Source organism: Dermacentor albipictus, chromosome 9, assembly GCF_038994185.2.
Source record: "Dermacentor albipictus isolate Rhodes 1998 colony chromosome 9, USDA_Dalb.pri_finalv2, whole genome shotgun sequence".
Taxonomy (NCBI): domain Eukaryota; kingdom Metazoa; phylum Arthropoda; class Arachnida; order Ixodida; family Ixodidae; genus Dermacentor; species Dermacentor albipictus.
Genome location: NC_091829.1, coordinates 19,028,831 through 19,047,191, shown reverse-complemented (window position 1 = coordinate 19,047,191; position 18,361 = coordinate 19,028,831). Strand labels below are relative to the sequence as shown.

Below are 18,361 nucleotides of genomic sequence, written 5' to 3'. Positions count from 1 at the left end.
GCTGTGAATTTCATAATGAATTACGCAGTCTTCTGCCAACAGCCGGATTTGAACTGGTGTATTATTCACTATATCATTGATAAAAACTAGAAAGAGCAGAGGGCCCAAGACTAATCCCTCTTGGATTCCAGATTGCACACCGAATAAGTCTGATTTCGCATCATCAACGACGGCTGTCTGTCACCTGCCCGTAAGATACGCCTCAATCCAGTAAAGTAGTTGGTCGTTTTTGCGAATAGGTTTTAACTTTGATCAGAACTTTTGGTGGGACACACGGTCGAAGGCTTTCTCAAAACACTAAACAAACTATACTAATGTTTACTGCTGGAGTGAGTTGTTTATACGCTGTTTCGGGGGAATGCTCTGTGACTTTAGAAATAAACATCACACGGCATGTGTTCTAGAGGGGTTGTAGTGCAGGACAAGGCCAGTCGCGTGTTTTTCATTACATTCCTTTAACAATGCCATCGCTACGAGGCTTAAATTCAATTTGTTTGTTGTTGTTGTTGTTGTTGTTGTTGTTGTTGTTGTTGTTGTTGTTGTTGTTGTTGTCGTGTGTTAGAGATGTAGTGATACTTTTTTGTTAGTAAGAATTTAGAAATACGTGAAGTACCGCACCTTGTTCCAGGCAACATTTCAGCCCAGAAACTACTTTGAAATTAGGTTTTGGAGAAGGTGTTTTTGAATGATAGTTTCCCTAAACGTTTTGTTCAGCCTGAAAGTGCAATCTGCGACAAATGGACTCAGATATTTCAGAACACGCATTTTTATTTTCACGCCAAAACTAATTCATCAAAGTGCCCCGAACCATATGTTCAACCCTCCTCTTCAATTCCTACCTGCTCTGCGGCAATGGCTTCAAGTCATCTTTTTTTCGGCTTTCGAGCAGTCTTGCGAAGGGCGCCGCAGCCAGAATCATGCCTTTCCGTATTTAGTTCTTACTTTGCGGCCTCGTGTACTTTCGCTGCAACGTGGGCATTCACTCCGTGTTTTGTTTCTTGGGTGTTCTCGACGATGAGTGCACGGCACTGTCATGAAAAGGCATTTCCATTCTTTTCTGCGGCATAGATTTCAAACAAACCTGCCGATGAGCTTCTTCATACGTGCAGGAACCCAAAATAAACAAAATTACAAAATGTGTTTTTCTGGCTGCAACAGCCGCGGGATCCTTAAGGCAAGTTAGGGCACCTTTCGCAGTTTATTTGGGTTGTTTAAGTTAATGAAGGCTTTGCCGAGATCCCACTGTGCCGGCCCACGACATGTACGGTATTGCGTGAAGTGACTTCAATACTTCTGGACATAGTCTGTACCTTTCCTTAGACTGGCTCCCACGATGCGAAGCACTTGTTCGTATGAGCGTGGTCTTCTTTCATTTGAAATTTCGAAACCCATATATCCGCGCTTGCACGCGCAAACCGCCGCACGTGCAGAGCTAGGCTCCCGAGCGCCCTGTGTAGCCGGGCACGGGGCCGTCGATGTTTGGCACGTCCACGAAGCTGACGGTCCTGTTGCCTGCCGGCGCGGACTCGGTCTCGAAGAGCAGGATGGTGTTCGTCTCCGGATGTGGACGGAGCAGCACTCCGGGTACGTACAGGGTCACCTGCAACGGTTGGCAACAGCGCAGGATTTACGCGTATCCTTGTGAAGCAGTTAATGCATTTTTGAGTGCTCGTGAATACTCTCTCATATATTTGTGTTCTTGTTTTTTTTTTGCTTTTTTTTGCGTAGGAGACTTACAGAATTAGCTCGATAAGCTAGTTGCGCGGGCATATAATTAGGTACTTTCGAATTACGAGTCTAATATATCTCTGTTTATTTCGTGGATCGGATTGAATAGCTAACATCCAGAACCCCAAACACACATTGAATTGCTTCCGAATAATCAGACCTGGAGATTGTGTACTCCAAATAGGAAAAAGCCGAGAAACGCTAGGGCACCAATTGCACTCAGTTCAGTTCTGTAAGTATAGCCAGGTTTAACGTACAGCACTAGCTTTTGCACCACTGTGGGCGCTCTATTCATCTCGAGGAGGGGAGGGGGGGGGGGGGAATAGCGCTTCCTCATACTTGACACCGTGCGACTGATATGCGACCAATACGAAACATTCTGGTGAACATGCTCCCGGCGGTACTGTGATAATCTCGCTTCACTTGTGAAGCTGCCATGTTTCTGAACGTTTTATTCTGTTTCATTTTGATACCTGACCTTTATTTGATGGACTGCGAAAAATGAGCCCTCTGCAGTAACTGTTGTATAGGAACCCATTTCAGTGCATCGCGTTTTGACTTTCTTTTGTTGTCGGTTTGAAATTTGGGAATGTTTCAAGAAAAATATTGTGGAACTCGAGCAATGTATTGAAAGAAGTTGTCTTATTAGAACTATTCAGAAAGCACTCGATTCATAATGGCATCCAATCCGGAGTCATGTCTATTCAATTCGTAGTCGATTTGTTGTTTTTTTCAATTAGTATTCGCACATACCTATACTCTAAGCACGCTTATGAAAGATTGCGGCATATGTGAATATCATTATGGACACAAGTATATAACTGCACTGTATATGGAGGTGGACGTACGTGCACTTCAACATTATCAGAATAGGGTGAAGTCACGGTTCCATAAATTAACTTGTTGTTTACAAAAGTAGGCGACATCGAGAAGTAAATAGCAAGCAGGGATCAAAAGGCAAGAATCACTAGCGTTTGCATCTATATAGAAGGCTGCTTGTATTTTCACAGCACACGATGTGGTTCGCGCTAATCGAAGCGCAAGCCACCATTCGCAGGCGGACCGTCCATCTCCCATCTGTCTTCCATAAGTGCATCGCCAATCATTGAGACGTTGCCTTAGGCAGCCGACAGAAGTTGCCTTCAGCGATGACACGGAATGACGGGGAACATATTCATAAGATTGTGAACGCTTCGACCGTGCGTTGTTGGCAGTCGTATTCTGCCTTTTTTCTTTTGGCGAGATAAATAATTACACGAAAGCTGTCTTTGTCGTCTGAGAAATGCTATAATTGCGCTAGTTTCTCAGTGCTACCCGCCGCATCCATTATAACTGCACTATCTACGGCGCTTACCTGTGGGCCGACGCTGGGCCAGTACCGACCCAAATTGAAGCCGTTGACAATGGCTACGCCTTTACCCCAACCCGTCGGGTCTAGGAAGGTGTCCAATGGCATCTGACCTTCGGGCAGCATGAATGTCCCGAAGAACGCAGCGGGAGCAGAACACTGGGGCAGTACGTGCGGCAAGTTTCCGTAGCACTCAGAAGGTTGAGAACATCGTGGCACTACGTTCGAAATATCAAAGGCCTTTGTCAGATGTGTCAACACGCTGGAATTGTCCATCGGCAGTGGTTCCATGGTCCAGCCAGAGAGCACGTGGTTGTCCAGGGTGACGTTGGAGATGATTCCCTGCGCAAATGGAACTTGTGAGCCTTATCATTTGAGATTGATTGATTGATTGATTTATTGATTGATTGATTGATTGATTGATTGATTGATTGATTGATTGATTGATTGATTGATTGATTGATTGATTGATTGATTTGGTGACTTTGGATTACTGTTGACTACGGAGGATCACGTTCCACCCTTAAATGAGAAGCTTAAGCGTCCTTCAAACTTTTTTCCAGTATGTAGCCTTTTTTTTAGGATTGCCTGGCTAGAAAATAGCTCCACAACCTCACCTGAAATATGCCTTATTGTAATGCTGTCTCATAGTGCTACTTCTGAAGACCATCGACAGAATTCTTACACTCTCGCGTGACAGCCATCTTACTTTTTAACCTGCCTTCACTTTCACCATTCTTTCCCGCCGAATCAATGAATATAGAGTTTTAGAGGATGGTTTAACATAGTAAACCAGTACTGTTACTTCTTTGTAAGGTAGACTGTCTCTAACAGGAGTCTCTGGTTGCAACGTTGCTCCACACTCTCGGCTGATAAATACAACAGTGTAATGTTCTTACATTATGATATTACTGATGCGCCGTCAGAGCAATCACAACCCCCCTCGCGCGAGAGGCCTCTCGCTTTCTCACCTTCATGTCGTGATTCCCGGCTCCGTAATTGATCCTGCCTGTGTTTTCGACGAGAATGGTGATGTTCTCGCCACGCCGCACCACCACGGGTACGCTGTACACGAGCTGATCTGTGCTCACCACCGCCCGCGTCTGTGCAGTGAGCACGTATCCCCTGTTCTTAATGCCCGGAACAGCCAAGTCGGCGGGGCTTGCCGGCCGAAAGGAAACCTGTGTCGTGTACACAGCGTAACCGTAAGCGTGACCGAGCTCCTCAAACGACAGTGGTCGCTGAGACACGACGGGGTTGACGTACCCCTGTTCGCGCAAGAAATCACGGATAGCGTCGAGCGGCGCGCAAGAGTCCAGGTTCACGGCGCCCAGCTTCAACTTGGGAGCCGGAACGGGAAGCGTTCCGTTCGGAAGTGGCAGGTAGCGACCGACAACTTCCCTTATCTTGAAGTAGGTGTCGTTGGGATCGCCGGCTTCGGTCAAAGGCGCCCCGTAGTCGTAGCTCGTCGGCTGCGCGGGCGGATTGGCGCCGTTCATGAATCCAAAGTTGGTTCCTCCGTGAAACATGTAGAAATTGACCGACGCGTTGTACTGCAGGATCTTCTCGAAGGTCTTCATCACGAGCCCCTGGTCGACTTTGGCGTGACGGCTACCCCAGTGGTCTAGCCATCCGGGATAGTACTCCGTGACCACGAGCGGACCTTGCTTCATGGCCCTCCTGACGGTTGCGAACATTGCGTCCACGTTCACGTTCGAGCCGAAATCAGCTGTCACTAGCGGTCCTTCGACGCTGTCGCACCTGTAGATGGCGTCGCTCACACCGTCAGTCCTAAAGAGAATGACGTCTTGCCCGAGGTAGCGTTGGGTAACGTTGACCAAGTGTCGCATGTAAGCCTTGTCGCAATAAATGTAACTGCCGTACTCGTTCTCCACCTGCACGGTGATGATGGGACCACCGTTCTTGTAAAGGTACGGTTCGACCATCGGCAACAGAACGCCGAAGAACTTGTCCACGCGAGAGAGGTAGGAAGGGTCCGACGACCTGTACTTCATGTTCGGGTTCAACCTCAGGAGCCAGTAGGGCAAGCCACCGTTATCCCTTTCGGCACATATGTATGGGCCCGGTCTGAAGATCACGAACAACCCGACTTTCTTCGCAGTGTCCAAGAAAGCCTGTAGGTCGTAGTCGCCCTCGAAGTTGAACTTTCCGGGTTCCGGTTCGTGGCCACTCCATTCCATGTACGTTTGAAGCGCGTTGAGGCCAGCGAGTCTCATCTTTTCCATGCGGTCCTGCCAGTACGCCCTGGGGACGCGGAAGTAGTGCAGGGAACCCGAAATGTAGCGGAAGGGCTGGCCGTCCTTGAGGAACTGGTTGTTGGCATAGTCGACGGTGAACGAGCGGCTGCTTGAGTCGCACTTGGAGCACGCGAGCAGCGACGCTGCCAGTGTGAGGAGCGCGGTCAGACGAGCCATGCCAACGGCGCTGAGCTGTTGCCGATGGCTTTCCTCTCGTCCGAGCCTGCCTGCAATGTGAGCTTGGCGGCGTCCTCGCTTATCGGCGGCCTGAACGCCGACGCTCGGACGCGGGGAGTGTGGAGTCAAACAACACGAGTGTGACGAAAGATAGATAGTTGCCGTAGCACCGGGATCCGGCGAACACAACAAGTTTAATCGGACGTTTTGATATCATTGTTGGGATGTCGTATTGAAAGGCCACTTATCGTTTGAAATTATGATAAGTGCACTTCGAGAAGTCCGGAGCGTTGCAGGTAGTACGCTTGGGAGCTCTCAGTCGAGACTGACTAAGCGCTGCCTGAAAAGCGCAACGGAAAAGACGGTCTGAAGAAAAGCATATAGTTGCAGGGGTGATGTCCTAACGTTCAAAATGCTGAGCCAGGCATCGAGGCATCGCAACAATCGTATTTCAGTCAGGTGGCGCATAAGATATTGACAGATCCCATTACCAAAATTAGGAAGCGAAACAGAGCTACGACCAGAGATTGGCTGAGTAATTACCATGCCACTCTGTTAGTTCAAGTCAATTTGTATGAGCCTCTGTTAATAGTTGAATCGTTAATCGGGTCCCCAAATGCAAGGTCTAATATATCATTCACCTTTTGGAGGGACTCGGTCTTGTAAAAGCGCAAATCCCGCTTGTAGAGGTATCTGTAGCATTAACGCTTACAGCAATGTTCGTTAATACCGTACTTGTGAACAGATTTACTTCCTTTAAACGTTGCATGTTTTCAGTAGGTAACGTTATATTCTTCGCGAAACCACTACTAAATTCTATTATCCGGAAACTTTGGTCCCTCCAAATTTCACACTTGACCTATAATTGAACTTGATAAAATTTCTGAATTGACATCTTATGTCACACATTGTTAATATTACGAAATCAGTATCCACTGTATGTACTGGCCTCGACTTTTGTTCGTAGACGAAGTCTTCATTTCCACTGCGCTAATCAATACTATTTATTATCCCTGCCATGAGCTAAAGTTTATTCTTTAGGCTTGTGCTCGTGGAAGCTATAGGGTATGCTCAAAACTCCACAACTTTTGCGCACTGTGCTTCTGCGATGGAATAGCAGAAAGGCTCGTTCATCTCCACTGGCCACGACATGACAACTGATACAAGTTCCAGTAATTAAGGAGTAACTTCGGCAACTGCGTTCACTTGAAGGGCAGCCGGATTACAGAATTAGCTCTGTGATAGAAATTTTCCATTAACCTAAATTGCCGCAAGACAACCAAGGCTTAACTCCCTAGGTTGAGGATGTCATCTTGCTCGGCAATTCGAGCCTATTACGACCGACAATCGGAGAGATTATCTTCTTTAAATCTCTAACGACGGGAATGTAGCGAAGGGCACCATGAAGTATGTCAGCGTCATTTTTAAGCGCCGCAACTTTCGTATACTATACGCAGCCTTATGTTGGACTTACATCTTAACTTGTCTTAATACTTAGTGACTTATAATTTCACTCAGTTAACCTTGTGCATAGAGAGCCCTGCGTACGCGAGCGGGTGTATCATGCACTTTTGACTTACCTTTGTTTCGCAGAGACCGCCGTTGTTACGTCCAGTGTTCTCTACGAGAATTGTGATGTTATTTCCCTGCTTCACAACAATGGGAGCGCTGAAAATTTTTTGGTCTTTGCTAAGAACAGCTCTCGTTACCGCAGACAACACGTAACCTCTGTCCTTGATGCCAGGAGCCGCCAGTATGGCTGGACTGTGCGGTTGAAACCTGACAGTTGTGGTGTAAACGACGTAACCTCTATCCTGCCCGATCTCTTCGAAGGACAGTGGGAACTGTGACGTCACCGTTTTCAGCCTATGGTGAACTCGCAAGTAGTCTAGCATCTCACTGAGTGGGTAACACCACCTCAGTTCAACTGGTCCGAGGTTCATTTTAAGAGCCGGCACTGGCAATTTCCCGTGCGGCGCGGGCAAATACCGCGCTGTGATATTTCTGATAGCGTAGTACGTCTCCGTCGGGTCCCCGCTTTCATTGAGAGGCGCTTCGAAGTCGTAGCTGGTCGGCTCCGGGAGTGGATCGGCTCCGTTCGCGAATCCGAAGTTAGTGCCTCCGTGAAACATGTAGACATTGACCGAGGCGTTCATAATGAGGATGGTCTCGAAGGTCTTGAGAAATTGCCGCTGATCTACCCTCGCGTGTCGCTTGCCCCAGTTGTCCATCCAACCGGGATAGTACTCCGTGACGACCAGCGGTCCCTTTCTCATGTTTCTTCGCACAATGTCGAACATCTGCGTCACGTTCACCGTAGCTCCCATGTCGGCCGTTACCAGCGGACCACTGGCGAGGTCGCATTCATACGCCTTGTCGGTCGGGTAGTCCGTGAAAAAAAGCACGGCGTCTTCTCCTAAGTGCCTCTTGAACTGAGCGACAAGACTGCGCAGGTACGTCTTGTCGCAAGGTCCCGAGTTTCCGTACTCGTTCTCCACTTGAACCGTCAGGATAGGTCCTCCGTTCTTGTACAAGTACGGCCGGACCTTGGGCAGAAGCACATCCAGCCACCTCGCCACAGCTGCCATGTACGACGCGCCCGAAGATCTGCACCTCACCTGTCCATCGATTCTTCGTAGCCAGTAAGGCAAGCCGCCATTGTCCCTCTCAGAACAGATGTACGGGCCCGGTCTCAGTACGACCAGAAGCCCAACGTCCGCAGCGGTGTCCAGGAAAGCCTCCAGGTTGTAGCCACCGGCGAAGTTGAACTGTCCGGCCTCCGGCTCGTGGCCACTCCATTCGACGTAGGTCTGCAGGGCGTTCAGTCCGGCCATTCTCATCTTGACCATGCGATCGCGCCAATAGAGCCTCGGTACCCGGAAGTAGTGCATCGAACCGGAAATGTAACGAAATGGCTCTCCGTCCTTGAGGAAGCGGTCGTTCTCGTAGTCTACGGTGAAAGATCTGCCAACGCTTCCGGCTGCCGAAGGGCCCAAACACAGCAAGAGAACCACGAAGCACAAGCCGCCCATGGCTCTTCTCTCGAAGCGAACGTATAGTGCTCGCCGTGGCTGCGGAGTTCGTCCAAGGTCTTGTTAGCGCTGACGTCATTTCCTCGCTTGACCGTGCGAGAGAAAGGGGGAACGGCGAGCGTCTTCCAGATCAGTGCGGGGGAATGAGTTATGCGAGCTCCATGCCTTTCGCCCATCGCCTGATAGAAACACGCACAAACAGGAAAGGCTGTGTGCTGGGATATCGCGCATCGCCTCGCCGTGAGAACGCGCTCAACTCGAGGGGCTATACTTCCTGCCCCGGTGACAGCTCGGCATTGCAGCTGTTTTTGTGCGATGATATTGCTGGACGTGCCTTCTCTTGAACCATTATCGGGAATGCTAAAACCAATGTCCCGCAGTGCCTCGGCAGGCCCACAAGAACTAGCGCTTAGTGTTTGTTAAGGTGGCTTTGGCAAACTGCACACTTTAATTCTACCAATTCCGCTTATACTGCTATGGAAGCTGTCAAGCAGCTTTTAATCTGTTCTTAACTTTAACGTTACCATCTGTTGTACGAATCTGCGCGCGCGAGCAGTACATGTTGAAATTATTTCAGTTCTTTTGGTTCTGATGCACAACCTAAATTTCAGTGACGTAGTGGAGTACCTGAAATTCAGGACGTGGCATAACTATATTCGCACTCGTAGCAGGCAAGAGCGCACTAGCTCAGGCCAGCCTCATCGCCTTTCCTGTAGCTAGAAACTCTCTCTCTTACAGCCTAATAAAAAAAGAGTTTTCCTTAATGAGTTGCGCCCGCAAAATGGTAGCATCGGACAATCCTTTATTTCGCGCATTTCCGCACAGACGGCTGTGATACCAAGATCGATCCATAAGCTCGCACATGCTCTCAATAATAAGAAACGGCAAAGCTCGGCAACAGCCACGTGGAACCACCAATTCTCTGCAAGCAAACGTATACAGCGGTTATACGAGCGTGGTGCACATAACGATTGTACAAAAGGCGCGTTTGCCGGTTGGCTTGGTCTTACTAGAAGGCTTCAACCATGGCTTCTTCCTGTTGGTGCACTGGGAATAGGTCCATCGATGTTCGGCGTGTCCACAAATTGCACCGCGGGTAGCCCTGACGGCACTAGCTCTGTCTCGAATAAGATAAACGTGTTTTCTTGCGGATAAGGTCGTAGGAGCGAACCTGGCACGTACAGGGTCACTTGTGGCCCGATGGACGGCCAATAACGGCCGAGGTTGAAGCCGTTAACTACGAGCACACCCTTTCCCCAGCCGGTAGGATCGAAGAAGGTGTCCAGTGGCTCCTGCCCTTGTGGCAGTGTGAAGGTACCGTAGAAAAACGTCGGTGGCTGGGGATGTGTGCCGTTTTCGTATCCGTGACCATGCTTCGAAAGAAATGAGCCAAGACGATCCAGATCTTCATCGTGAACGAGCGGCACGCCTTCCATTGTCCAGTTGGTCAGCACGGCATGCCCCAGTGTCACGTCTGATGTGATGCCCTGTCATGTTGGAAAAAAAATCAAAGAAACGATAGTAATAATTAAGAATTTTTTTATTGTATAACTAATTTTACTGACTTGGTTCGATCGCACTTTAGCACTTCTCATCTGCTTCTGCTTTGTGGATTCATGCTTATTCATCTTCGCTGCTTTAACGAAATTATGAAAACAAGCCTTTCGGTACAACCTAAGCAAAAGGCTAACGTTTGTGCTATCGCGGGGACCTACTTCAAGCATGTAGCTATGTTTACATTTTATTTATTTATTTATTTATTTATTTATTTATTTATTTATTTCATACTGCGGACCTAGATCAGGTCCAAGCAGGGTGGTTGTGCACAACAATAATGCAATTCTTCTGCATCAGTAAATTACCTTTCTACAACACCAAAAACACCCCTCTTACAACGATAAGACGTTTGGTAAGCCAGAAAAAGCGCAAGAACGAAATACGGGTGGCGACGCCTACTTGTAGTCTCCGCACCTGATGGCTGTGACGTCTTGGATTTCGATGGCATCTTCTAGGGCCTACTAATTATATAGAGCGGTACAGATTAACTACATTGTGTTCTAAAGGAATCGAATATTCAACATGGCAAGTTTCGGGAACCTTTACTCAGCCAACGCTGCCCAAATGCGAAAACTTACTTTGGAATCCCTGACGTCACGCTGACTTACCGGCGCGGGGGCTTCGGCGCGAAATTGAAATACTGATTCTTGGACTTTCATTTTCTCATCTAATAATCAAACTATTCTTTTGAAATGACTGTCTGCAGGGTTCTCAAACAATGCTTCATTAGACTAAACTGATTTATTGTTTCGCTTTAGTGCCTCTTTAAAATCAGCACTACAACGCTTATATCGTGACCTGCCTTGGCAGCCGTTTACAACAGGCAATCTGTGGCGCTCCTTAACGACATTAGAGTAAAGTGACTCGAAGTGAAATTTCAGTGGATCTCATCACGTGTTGAGATTTAACGTAATGAAAAAGCTGACGCACGGGAAACATCTACTCGCGACAGACTCTAGACCTTACGAATTTCCTTTTTAAATTGAACAAACTTCAGTCAGATTCATTGAGTAGTAGCCGAGCGAATGTTTCTGCATTTATTTTTCTTCTTCTATTTTTCTGGGTAAGGAGGATCCGGGGAAAGGCTTCCATTTAAAGCTTTCGCCTCAGCACCTTACGCATTGTGTGTCCCTGATCATCAGTCAATCTCGTTCGTCCGTCTGTAGTCAATACGCTGTCGTCTACGTCGTAACGTAGTACCTGTTCTAAAACAGTTCATACAATGACAAAGAATAACAAAGTAAATCTAGGTGGTCCACTTTTTATTTATTTGTTCTTTCCTCTTTCTTTTTTTTTCCTCTTTCTTTTTCTCGTCGGCCCGTTTTGCAAGGCACTGTCGGCCTGCAGCCGTATTGAACTCTTCCAACTCTCTCTAGCGACGTAATTCAACAGTCATCGCCAAATGTATAGAAGTCAACTGATCGCTCAACGGAGATGAGCCACCCGTTTGACGCTCACCTTGGGGTCGTGGTTTCCTTCTCCGTAGTTCTGTCGGCCCTGGTTCTCCACGAGGACCGTGAGCGTTTCCCCCGCTGCCGCCACCACGGAGGCGCTGAACACCTTCTCGTCCAAGCTGAGCACGCTTCGGGTCACTCTCGTCATCACGTAGCCCCTGTCCTTAATGCCGGCAACCGTCAGCAGGGACGGACTCTTAGGCCTAAACGACACCCGCGTGCTGTAGACGACGTAGCCGTAGGCTTGGCTCAGTTCTTCGAACGTCAGCGGATGCTCGGCCCGCACGCTCTTGAGGTAGCCCCGGTTCCGAAACCAGTCCATCACCTCCGCCAGCGGTGAGCTGCGCGTCAACGATACGCTTCCGATGTTCAACTTGGGAGCCGGAACCGGAACCGTGCCCGGCGGAAGCGGAAGGAACTTGGCCGTCGCGTTCCGGATCATGTAGTACAGGTCCGTGGGGTCGCCGGCCTCCGAGAGCGGTGAGCCGTGGTCGTAGCTCGTTAGCTGCGGGGGCGGGCGGTTGCCGTTTCCGAAGCCGTAGTTTGTGCCGCCGTGGAACATGTAGAAGTTGACCGAGCCGTTGTACTGGGACATGATCTGCTCGAAGGTGTCGACGACGCGCCGCTTGTCCACCTTGTCGTGAATGAACGACCAGACGTCCTGTAGGCAGAGAGAGAGTACGCGTTCGGGACCAATGAGCTTCTAGATGTGGGCTTGCGTTGATAAATGTTGGGCACGTGCATCTGTATCCTGAACCCTGTAATTCCCAACGTATCACTTATGCTACGCTCAGTTTCATGTCTCGAGATTCTGTTGCAAGAGCGGAACCTTAAGCATAGCTCATAGTAGCCTTTTTTTATAAGCTGGAGAAAAGTTTCACTTGTAGATAGTTTAGAAAACCAATAACTAGTAATGAATGATGTGGTATTGTTGGGTGTTGCGTAAGAGCTAAAATTGCTAATAAAAGCAATACTAGCTAGGCTCTTACTCAAATAATGCTTCATTGTTTTCGTTGTACAAATGTACTCACTTGGCAAGGAATAAAGGCGGACAACTTGTAATTTTCTTTGTTGTGGAACTGGGTTTGGGCATTGGGTTCTTGGGTTAAAGATTCGTGATCGCGTATTTGTGTTTAGAATTGTACTTCGTTTCGCATACAGTATTTCAAACAGCGTTTCAAATATTGATTTTCGCTCTTCGATTGTAACGCTCTCATTAAAAAAGAAAGATGGAAATCACTGCAGTCAGCGCTAGCACGACGTCGCTGGGTCAGACGAATATGAAGCTGGAAGCCTGCAGCAGGAAGTACAGGTATCTCATTTTGGCACAAGTGGCACAACAAGTACATATCATATAGAGCTATCCAGAGCATACTCTGTTTTCGTATGTGTGCGAGGATACTACAAATTTTGAGTACGAATCGAATAGCATTTGCTATTGGAATCACCAATTCACTGTTCGAAGATCTCCAACATTATTTTCTGTTCGAATACCTTAACGTATAAGAACGGTTACTGAGGCCTTTGCAGGGTGAAATACCGATGCAAGTGAGGAGTTCTGCGAACGATTCTGCTGTTCGAAAACCGCAAGGTCTCGCACAGACCCACCAGTTCCTGCACGAACACAAGATCGTCTTAGGCAGCCTACGAATTTGACGTCTCGATTCAGCTGAAAAGAAAAATTAATTCTCCACTCTCACCATGTTGGCACTCTTTTGAAGCAATGTGCGATGATGTGGTAATAAACTCACGCCCTCCAACAAAGACAGCACACAACTACGTTGATGAGGCGACGTACTGTTCCTTTGTCTCATACCTTTGGTCGCCATGTTCCTCTAGGTACACGATCATTTTATGGTAGTTTATCACTTACACACATTTCCTGTGATCTGACATCCAGTTGTTAACGGCAGTATATGTCTCGTTTAAAGTTTTTTTTCTTCGGTACGTACTCCACGCGGCTTATATACTTTACTTGCTTTAGATATTGGAAACATTCGGTATTCGATTTGTTGTCTGCGTCCTTTGCCTCCCGCGTCCGTTTGGCTATATTTTATTAATAGTATCCAACAATAATAGTGATTTTAATGTCCCGTTCGTTTACTCTTTCTTTTTCTCTTCAGCGCTTTCGTCATACATCTTTTGTCCCCGATGGTTCTTATTGCATCTTGGATCCTTGATGGCTGAAATGTTTTTCCTTCACGGCATGCTGACATAGTGCCTTCGTACCGCCCCCTTGTTATGTATGTTATGTATGTTTGTGCTTCTTTTCTGGGTACCAGGTTTCCGTCCTCCAACTGCTTTTGTTTTTTCAAAGCTAGCTTTCTGTATAAAGGCCACTCCCTGGCTGTCTAGACCTTTCCCATTAAAAATAAGCAACAAGACGAATAACAAGAACCACTAACTGGGACTAACATAAGCATTCATCCATATTCGAATGTCATTTTTGTCGAGCATTCGTATTGGATTCGGATCCGAAGTTACACTTTCGAACACCCATAGTTTTTCGCTATTCATAGGGCGAGATTAGCTAGGGTGGGTGGGTAGGAGGGCTCTTTGTTTTTCGTTGTCTAGTCTATTACAGCGTACCTGTCGGCCGCAGTAGTACTCCGTAACGACGAACGGCCCGTGTGGCTGGGCCCTCTTGACCGCCGCGTAGGCGTCTTTCACGGTGGACTTGGTGGGACCGAAGTCGGTCGTGACCAGAGTGCCGTCCACGTGATCGCACTCGTACGCCTTGTCCCACGGCGTGTCGGTGCGGAAGAGCACCACGTCATTGCCCAGGTGCTGCTGCAGTTTGTCCACCAGGTGTCGCATGTAGACCTTGTCGCACACGTCGTAGAGGCCGTACTCGTTCTCCACCTGATCCCGCCAGAGAGAGAGAGAGAGAGAAAGCTCTTTGTTTAAAAAGCAGTCTGTTTAGCCAGCGTATTTTCGCCTACATGTTACTCGGCAGGGAATGGGACGAAAGAGAAGAAAGGCCCTATAAGAAGTTGGGCAGAAGAAAAAAAGGGGGAAAATTAACAAAATGCACGTCTTGCGATGTTATCGGCAGTAGAATGAGTGTCCAATAAGATGAAGCTATATAATCTTGGTAAAGCTCGGTGGTTAAGGCAAAATAAAATAAATTCGCAGTCTTGATAAGACGACGTATGTGGGCCACAGTTTAGACAGCAAACCTATTGTATTAATATGTAAAAACAAGTCCAAATCTTTGCGCTGTTTCGATGGGTAAAGCCAGGGTCCCAGCGTACCTGTCAATTTCAAGGGGCTTTGGTCGAGCTTTTTCATGTTCACTTACTATCGATGTCTCTTGTCTCTGTAAGCTGGGCGCTCAAGCAAGATATCCTCTGGACATTATGCGGCGCCTCAGCTTCCACAACATGGACTTGTAGTGTGGATTGCGGAAAGGGAGACTCTTCGTGTATGCAACGTTTAGTGGGCATTAGTGGACATTTAGTGAACAGTAAGCAGGTGCCTCCAGATGCCGTAGTAGTCATTGTGCTCGCTTTCATTGGAGTTCTGGGTCGATGTTGAACGAAAACCTGTAAATGTCTGACGGTGAAGACATTCTTTTGTGCCGTCCACTGAATACATATCCGAAGGACGGAAACACTTTATCTGCTTCATCATCATAGACATCGTAATCATCATGGCTACCTGGTCTTAAAGGCCTCCGGTGGTGTACTGCACAAGAGGATGGTAGCAATAAACTTGCCAGGTCGGGCATAATACATCCGGAATAATACAATATACGATTACTAGCAAAAAAACACGGAAGTAGAACAATCAAATGAATGTAAATCGTATATCGATATGTATTTTTATTTTAGGCACAGTTCAGCACAGTCTACACAAAGTTGATGCATTGTAAACAACGACAAAAAGACTACACAGCCCCAATTAAGTCATTTATAGCAATTTTTAGAAAATAACACTTGGAGGCCTTGGCAAACGAAGCGAGTTGATTCCTGAGCAAGAATGAAGTACTGAGCGAGTTAATCACTGTCGAAGCGGGACCACCTTTCGAATCTATGCATACAGACAATGGGAGCCTGCCCCTTAAGCAAGGCAGGTTCACATCGCAGCACAACCTAACAAAGGGGTGACATTGTGGTCACATGGGGCGCTCCCTTCTTGTCAGTGCCTCCTTATAGGCGTCAAGGATGGGAAATGAAACTTTCCACACCGCTGGAGTTTTCGAGATGTCATGGAGTGGCCAAAATGCCTAACCCGCAATCACCTGTGGTGGCGGTTTCCATGGTTTTAGAATTGTGGCAGAGCTATGCGTTTTCCTGCATTGGTGCGAATAACCAAAAAGTGCATCGATGACAGCGGCAGAAGTTAGTCAGAATTGTTAGGTTTTATCGGGGACGGGTCAAGACAGAAAGAGTTTGCCTCACCTGGACGGTGATGATGGGGCCACCGTTCTTGTACAAGTACGGCGCCACCTTGGGCAGGAGCAGGTCAAACCATTGGTCCACCGCTTTGATGTACGTCTCGTCCGAGGACCTGTACTTCATCTTGGGGTTTATCCTGAGCAGCCAGTACGGAAGCCCGCCATTGTCTCGCTCGCCGCAGATGTAAGGACCGGGCCTCAGGATCACGTACAGGTTTAGGTCCTTCGCCGTCTCCAGGAAGGTCAAGAGGTCGTAGTTACCTTCGAAGTTGTACTGGCCTGGTTCCGGTTCGTGGCCGCTCCATTCGACGTAAGTTTGGATCGCGTTGAGGCCGGCCATCTTCATCTTGACCAGACGATCGCGCCAGTAAGGCTTGGGAACTCGGAAGTAGTGCACGGAACCGGAAACGAATCGGAACGGTTCGCCATCTTTGAGGAAGCGGTCGTTCTCGTAGTCTACTGTGAACGAGCGGTTGAACTTCACCTGTTCTCCGCGGGCCCGCGTTGCCAGGAGACAACACGCGATTGCCGTGACGGCAATTAACGCGTGGGACGCGTGCATCGCGACGCTTCTATTCGTTCTCGTGTTTCAGCGTGTTGGAATAATGCTGGCAGTGGGTGCACGTTGAACCAGACGACTGCTTTAAGTGCTTTCGGTATCCTTGGGGCTCTCGTGACGCTGTGAGAACAAAAGGTTGGAGAAAATTCCAGCCCTTCCACGTCACATATTTATCTCCTCACTGATATCGATTACGGAGTTCTGCGAAACAGACGATACGCCCCTTTGCGTGCGTGCGTGCGTGCGTGCGTGTGTGTGTGTGTGTGTGTGTGTGTGTGTGTGTGTGTGTGTGTGTGTGTGTGTGTGTGTGTGTGTGTGTGTGTGCGCGCGCAAGTACGTGCGTGTTTTCCTCTATCGCGTCCGTTCATTGTTTCGTCTTGTCCAGTATCAGCCGATGAACTTGAATTGTCCTGGCAGTTCGAAATTCTACCTGGCCATGGAGCATTGTCGTGGATGTAAATTTCGAGCGTATTGCAGAGGCGAAACGTGTTCCAATGCAGTTTCCCTCCGTTTCTATGGTTTCTGCTAATATCATCTCCGCTTCTGACTGAAAACCGCCGATAACAAAGCCTATTTCCTAGGAATTTGAGTGATTTCGTTGTGACGAAAAATGTACAGTATTAAGAAAGTTAACTACTCCAATAAGGGTAGTCGGGCGGACAGCTCAGGATTACGTCGCTCATTGGCCAACAATTCTGACCTGCAACGATTATTCCGTTTGTAGCTCTCCGGTAATGCACATAGTATACAGGCTGTTGATCTATTATTGGACTCTGATCGTCTATGAAGTGATAATTTTTTGTCCTACACATATTAACATGTGGTGATGGGCATCGGTATTGTGTACTTTGATTTCGGCCATGCGTATGTACAGAGCTCACGGAATGAAACGCGTCCATTTAGGATTAAGTAATACGCATACTTTCGTTTCCACCGGCTGCAGTTCGTGTCACATAGACGTAATTTTGGCGCGTACACTTACAACGGAGCCTCGTCACCTTTGTGACCAATTTCCTTGCGACATGACATGGCGCTCTCGCGTACTTTGCACGTATGCAGGGTTCTACTAAATGCTCCGTGTCGCGTTTCATTCCGCGAGCACTGTACCTGCATGTAGTTTTATCGTGAAAGCAGTTATATGGACACTCGAAGCGCGCACCTGCTATCGGTGCCAGCACCGCCGTGTTACACTGTAAAATAATTTACACCCATAAAAGCGAAATTGGTGTAGATGTGTCTGTAACGCACACCCTTAGGGTGTCCGTTATATAAATTACACCCTAAGGTATGGAGTTCTAGACTCATTTACACCCTTTTACACTTTTAAGGGCGTAAATTATTTTACAGTGTATGACGGCATCGGTGCGTTCTGCGAACTGCGAAACCGAAGTGGACGGACGCAAGCTTCGCTCGATCGGCTCTGCAGCGTTGGTGCCTCCCTCTGGTGGCCTGAGCGTCGTGCTCACACAGCGCTAGCGTTCCCGCTGTTCACTTGCGTTCGTGCAGTTGTTTCAGCCGAACGCAGAGGGTGATTCAAGCTGCAAACGCTTCAAATGCCTGACTGTTTTTCGTTCTCTCTCATGTCGCGTGCAACACCGGTGGCGGTGACTCCTCTTCAAGCGAGGGCAAAGTTAGCGTATATGACTCCCAAAACGATTTGGGAGTGAACTACGCGAACTCCGTGCCAGCGTACACTGTAAAATACACAGGACTATATTAATCAAGGGAAAATGAGACATCCACCCAAATGCAGCTAACTGCTACAAAGGAAACCCATACGGGCTTCTCGAAAGAAAAGCTATGTTTATAAAAAGCTATGTTGACAAAAAGCTATGTTGATGAAAAGCTA

The 18,361-nt window shown here is 47.9% G+C and overlaps 3 protein-coding genes across 4 annotated transcripts in view; 1 reads left to right on the top strand and 2 right to left on the bottom strand.

The window, feature by feature from the left end:
• LOC139049761 (latrophilin Cirl-like) overlaps positions 1-18,361 on the top strand; it is a 1,359,947-nt gene that overhangs the window by 716,400 nt on the left and 625,186 nt on the right. The window lies entirely within an intron of this gene.
• LOC135917296 (beta-galactosidase-like) lies at positions 749-8,666 on the bottom strand. 2 transcript variants are annotated; one of them, XM_065450851.1, is made up of 3 exons: positions 7,092-8,666; positions 3,083-3,418; positions 749-1,600 (listed from the first exon to the last, which is right to left on the bottom strand). In XM_065450851.1, the coding sequence occupies exons 1-3, from the start codon at positions 8,541-8,543 to the stop codon at positions 1,433-1,435; spliced, it is 1,956 nt and encodes a 651-aa protein (XP_065306923.1). In that variant the 5' UTR covers positions 8,544-8,666; the 3' UTR covers positions 749-1,432. The 2 variants fall into 2 exon arrangements, with proteins under 2 accessions (XP_065306923.1, XP_065306922.1); XM_065450850.1 differs by lacking the exon at positions 7,092-8,666 and adding an exon at positions 4,048-5,555.
• On the bottom strand, positions 9,328-16,625 carry LOC135917287 (beta-galactosidase-like). The gene is made up of 4 exons (XM_065450839.1): positions 15,958-16,625; positions 14,144-14,416; positions 11,559-12,215; positions 9,328-10,030 (listed from the first exon to the last, which is right to left on the bottom strand). The coding sequence occupies exons 1-4, from the start codon at positions 16,513-16,515 to the stop codon at positions 9,563-9,565; spliced, it is 1,956 nt and encodes a 651-aa protein (XP_065306911.1). The 5' UTR covers positions 16,516-16,625; the 3' UTR covers positions 9,328-9,562.

Bases quoted from the DNA above. Each gene is read 5' to 3' on its own strand.
- LOC135917296 (XM_065450850.1), bottom strand. From the start codon at position 5,511: ATGGCTCGTCTGACCGCGCTCCTCACACTGGCAGCGTCGCTGCTCGCG. The intron at 3,419-4,047 runs GTGAGAAAGCGA...CCATTTGCGCAG, and splicing joins CCGGGAATCACGACATGAAG to GGAATCATCTCCAACGTCAC. The intron at 1,601-3,082 runs GTAAGCGCCGTA...CAACCGTTGCAG, and splicing joins GGCCCAGCGTCGGCCCACAG to GTGACCCTGTACGTACCCGG.
- LOC135917287 (XM_065450839.1), bottom strand. From the start codon at position 16,515: ATGCACGCGTCCCACGCGTTAATTGCCGTCACGGCAATCGCGTGTTGT. The intron at 12,216-14,143 runs GTACGCTGTAAT...CTCTGCCTACAG, and splicing joins AGTACTACTGCGGCCGACAG to GACGTCTGGTCGTTCATTCA. The intron at 10,031-11,558 runs GTGAGCGTCAAA...CCAACATGACAG, and splicing joins AAGGAAACCACGACCCCAAG to GGCATCACATCAGACGTGAC.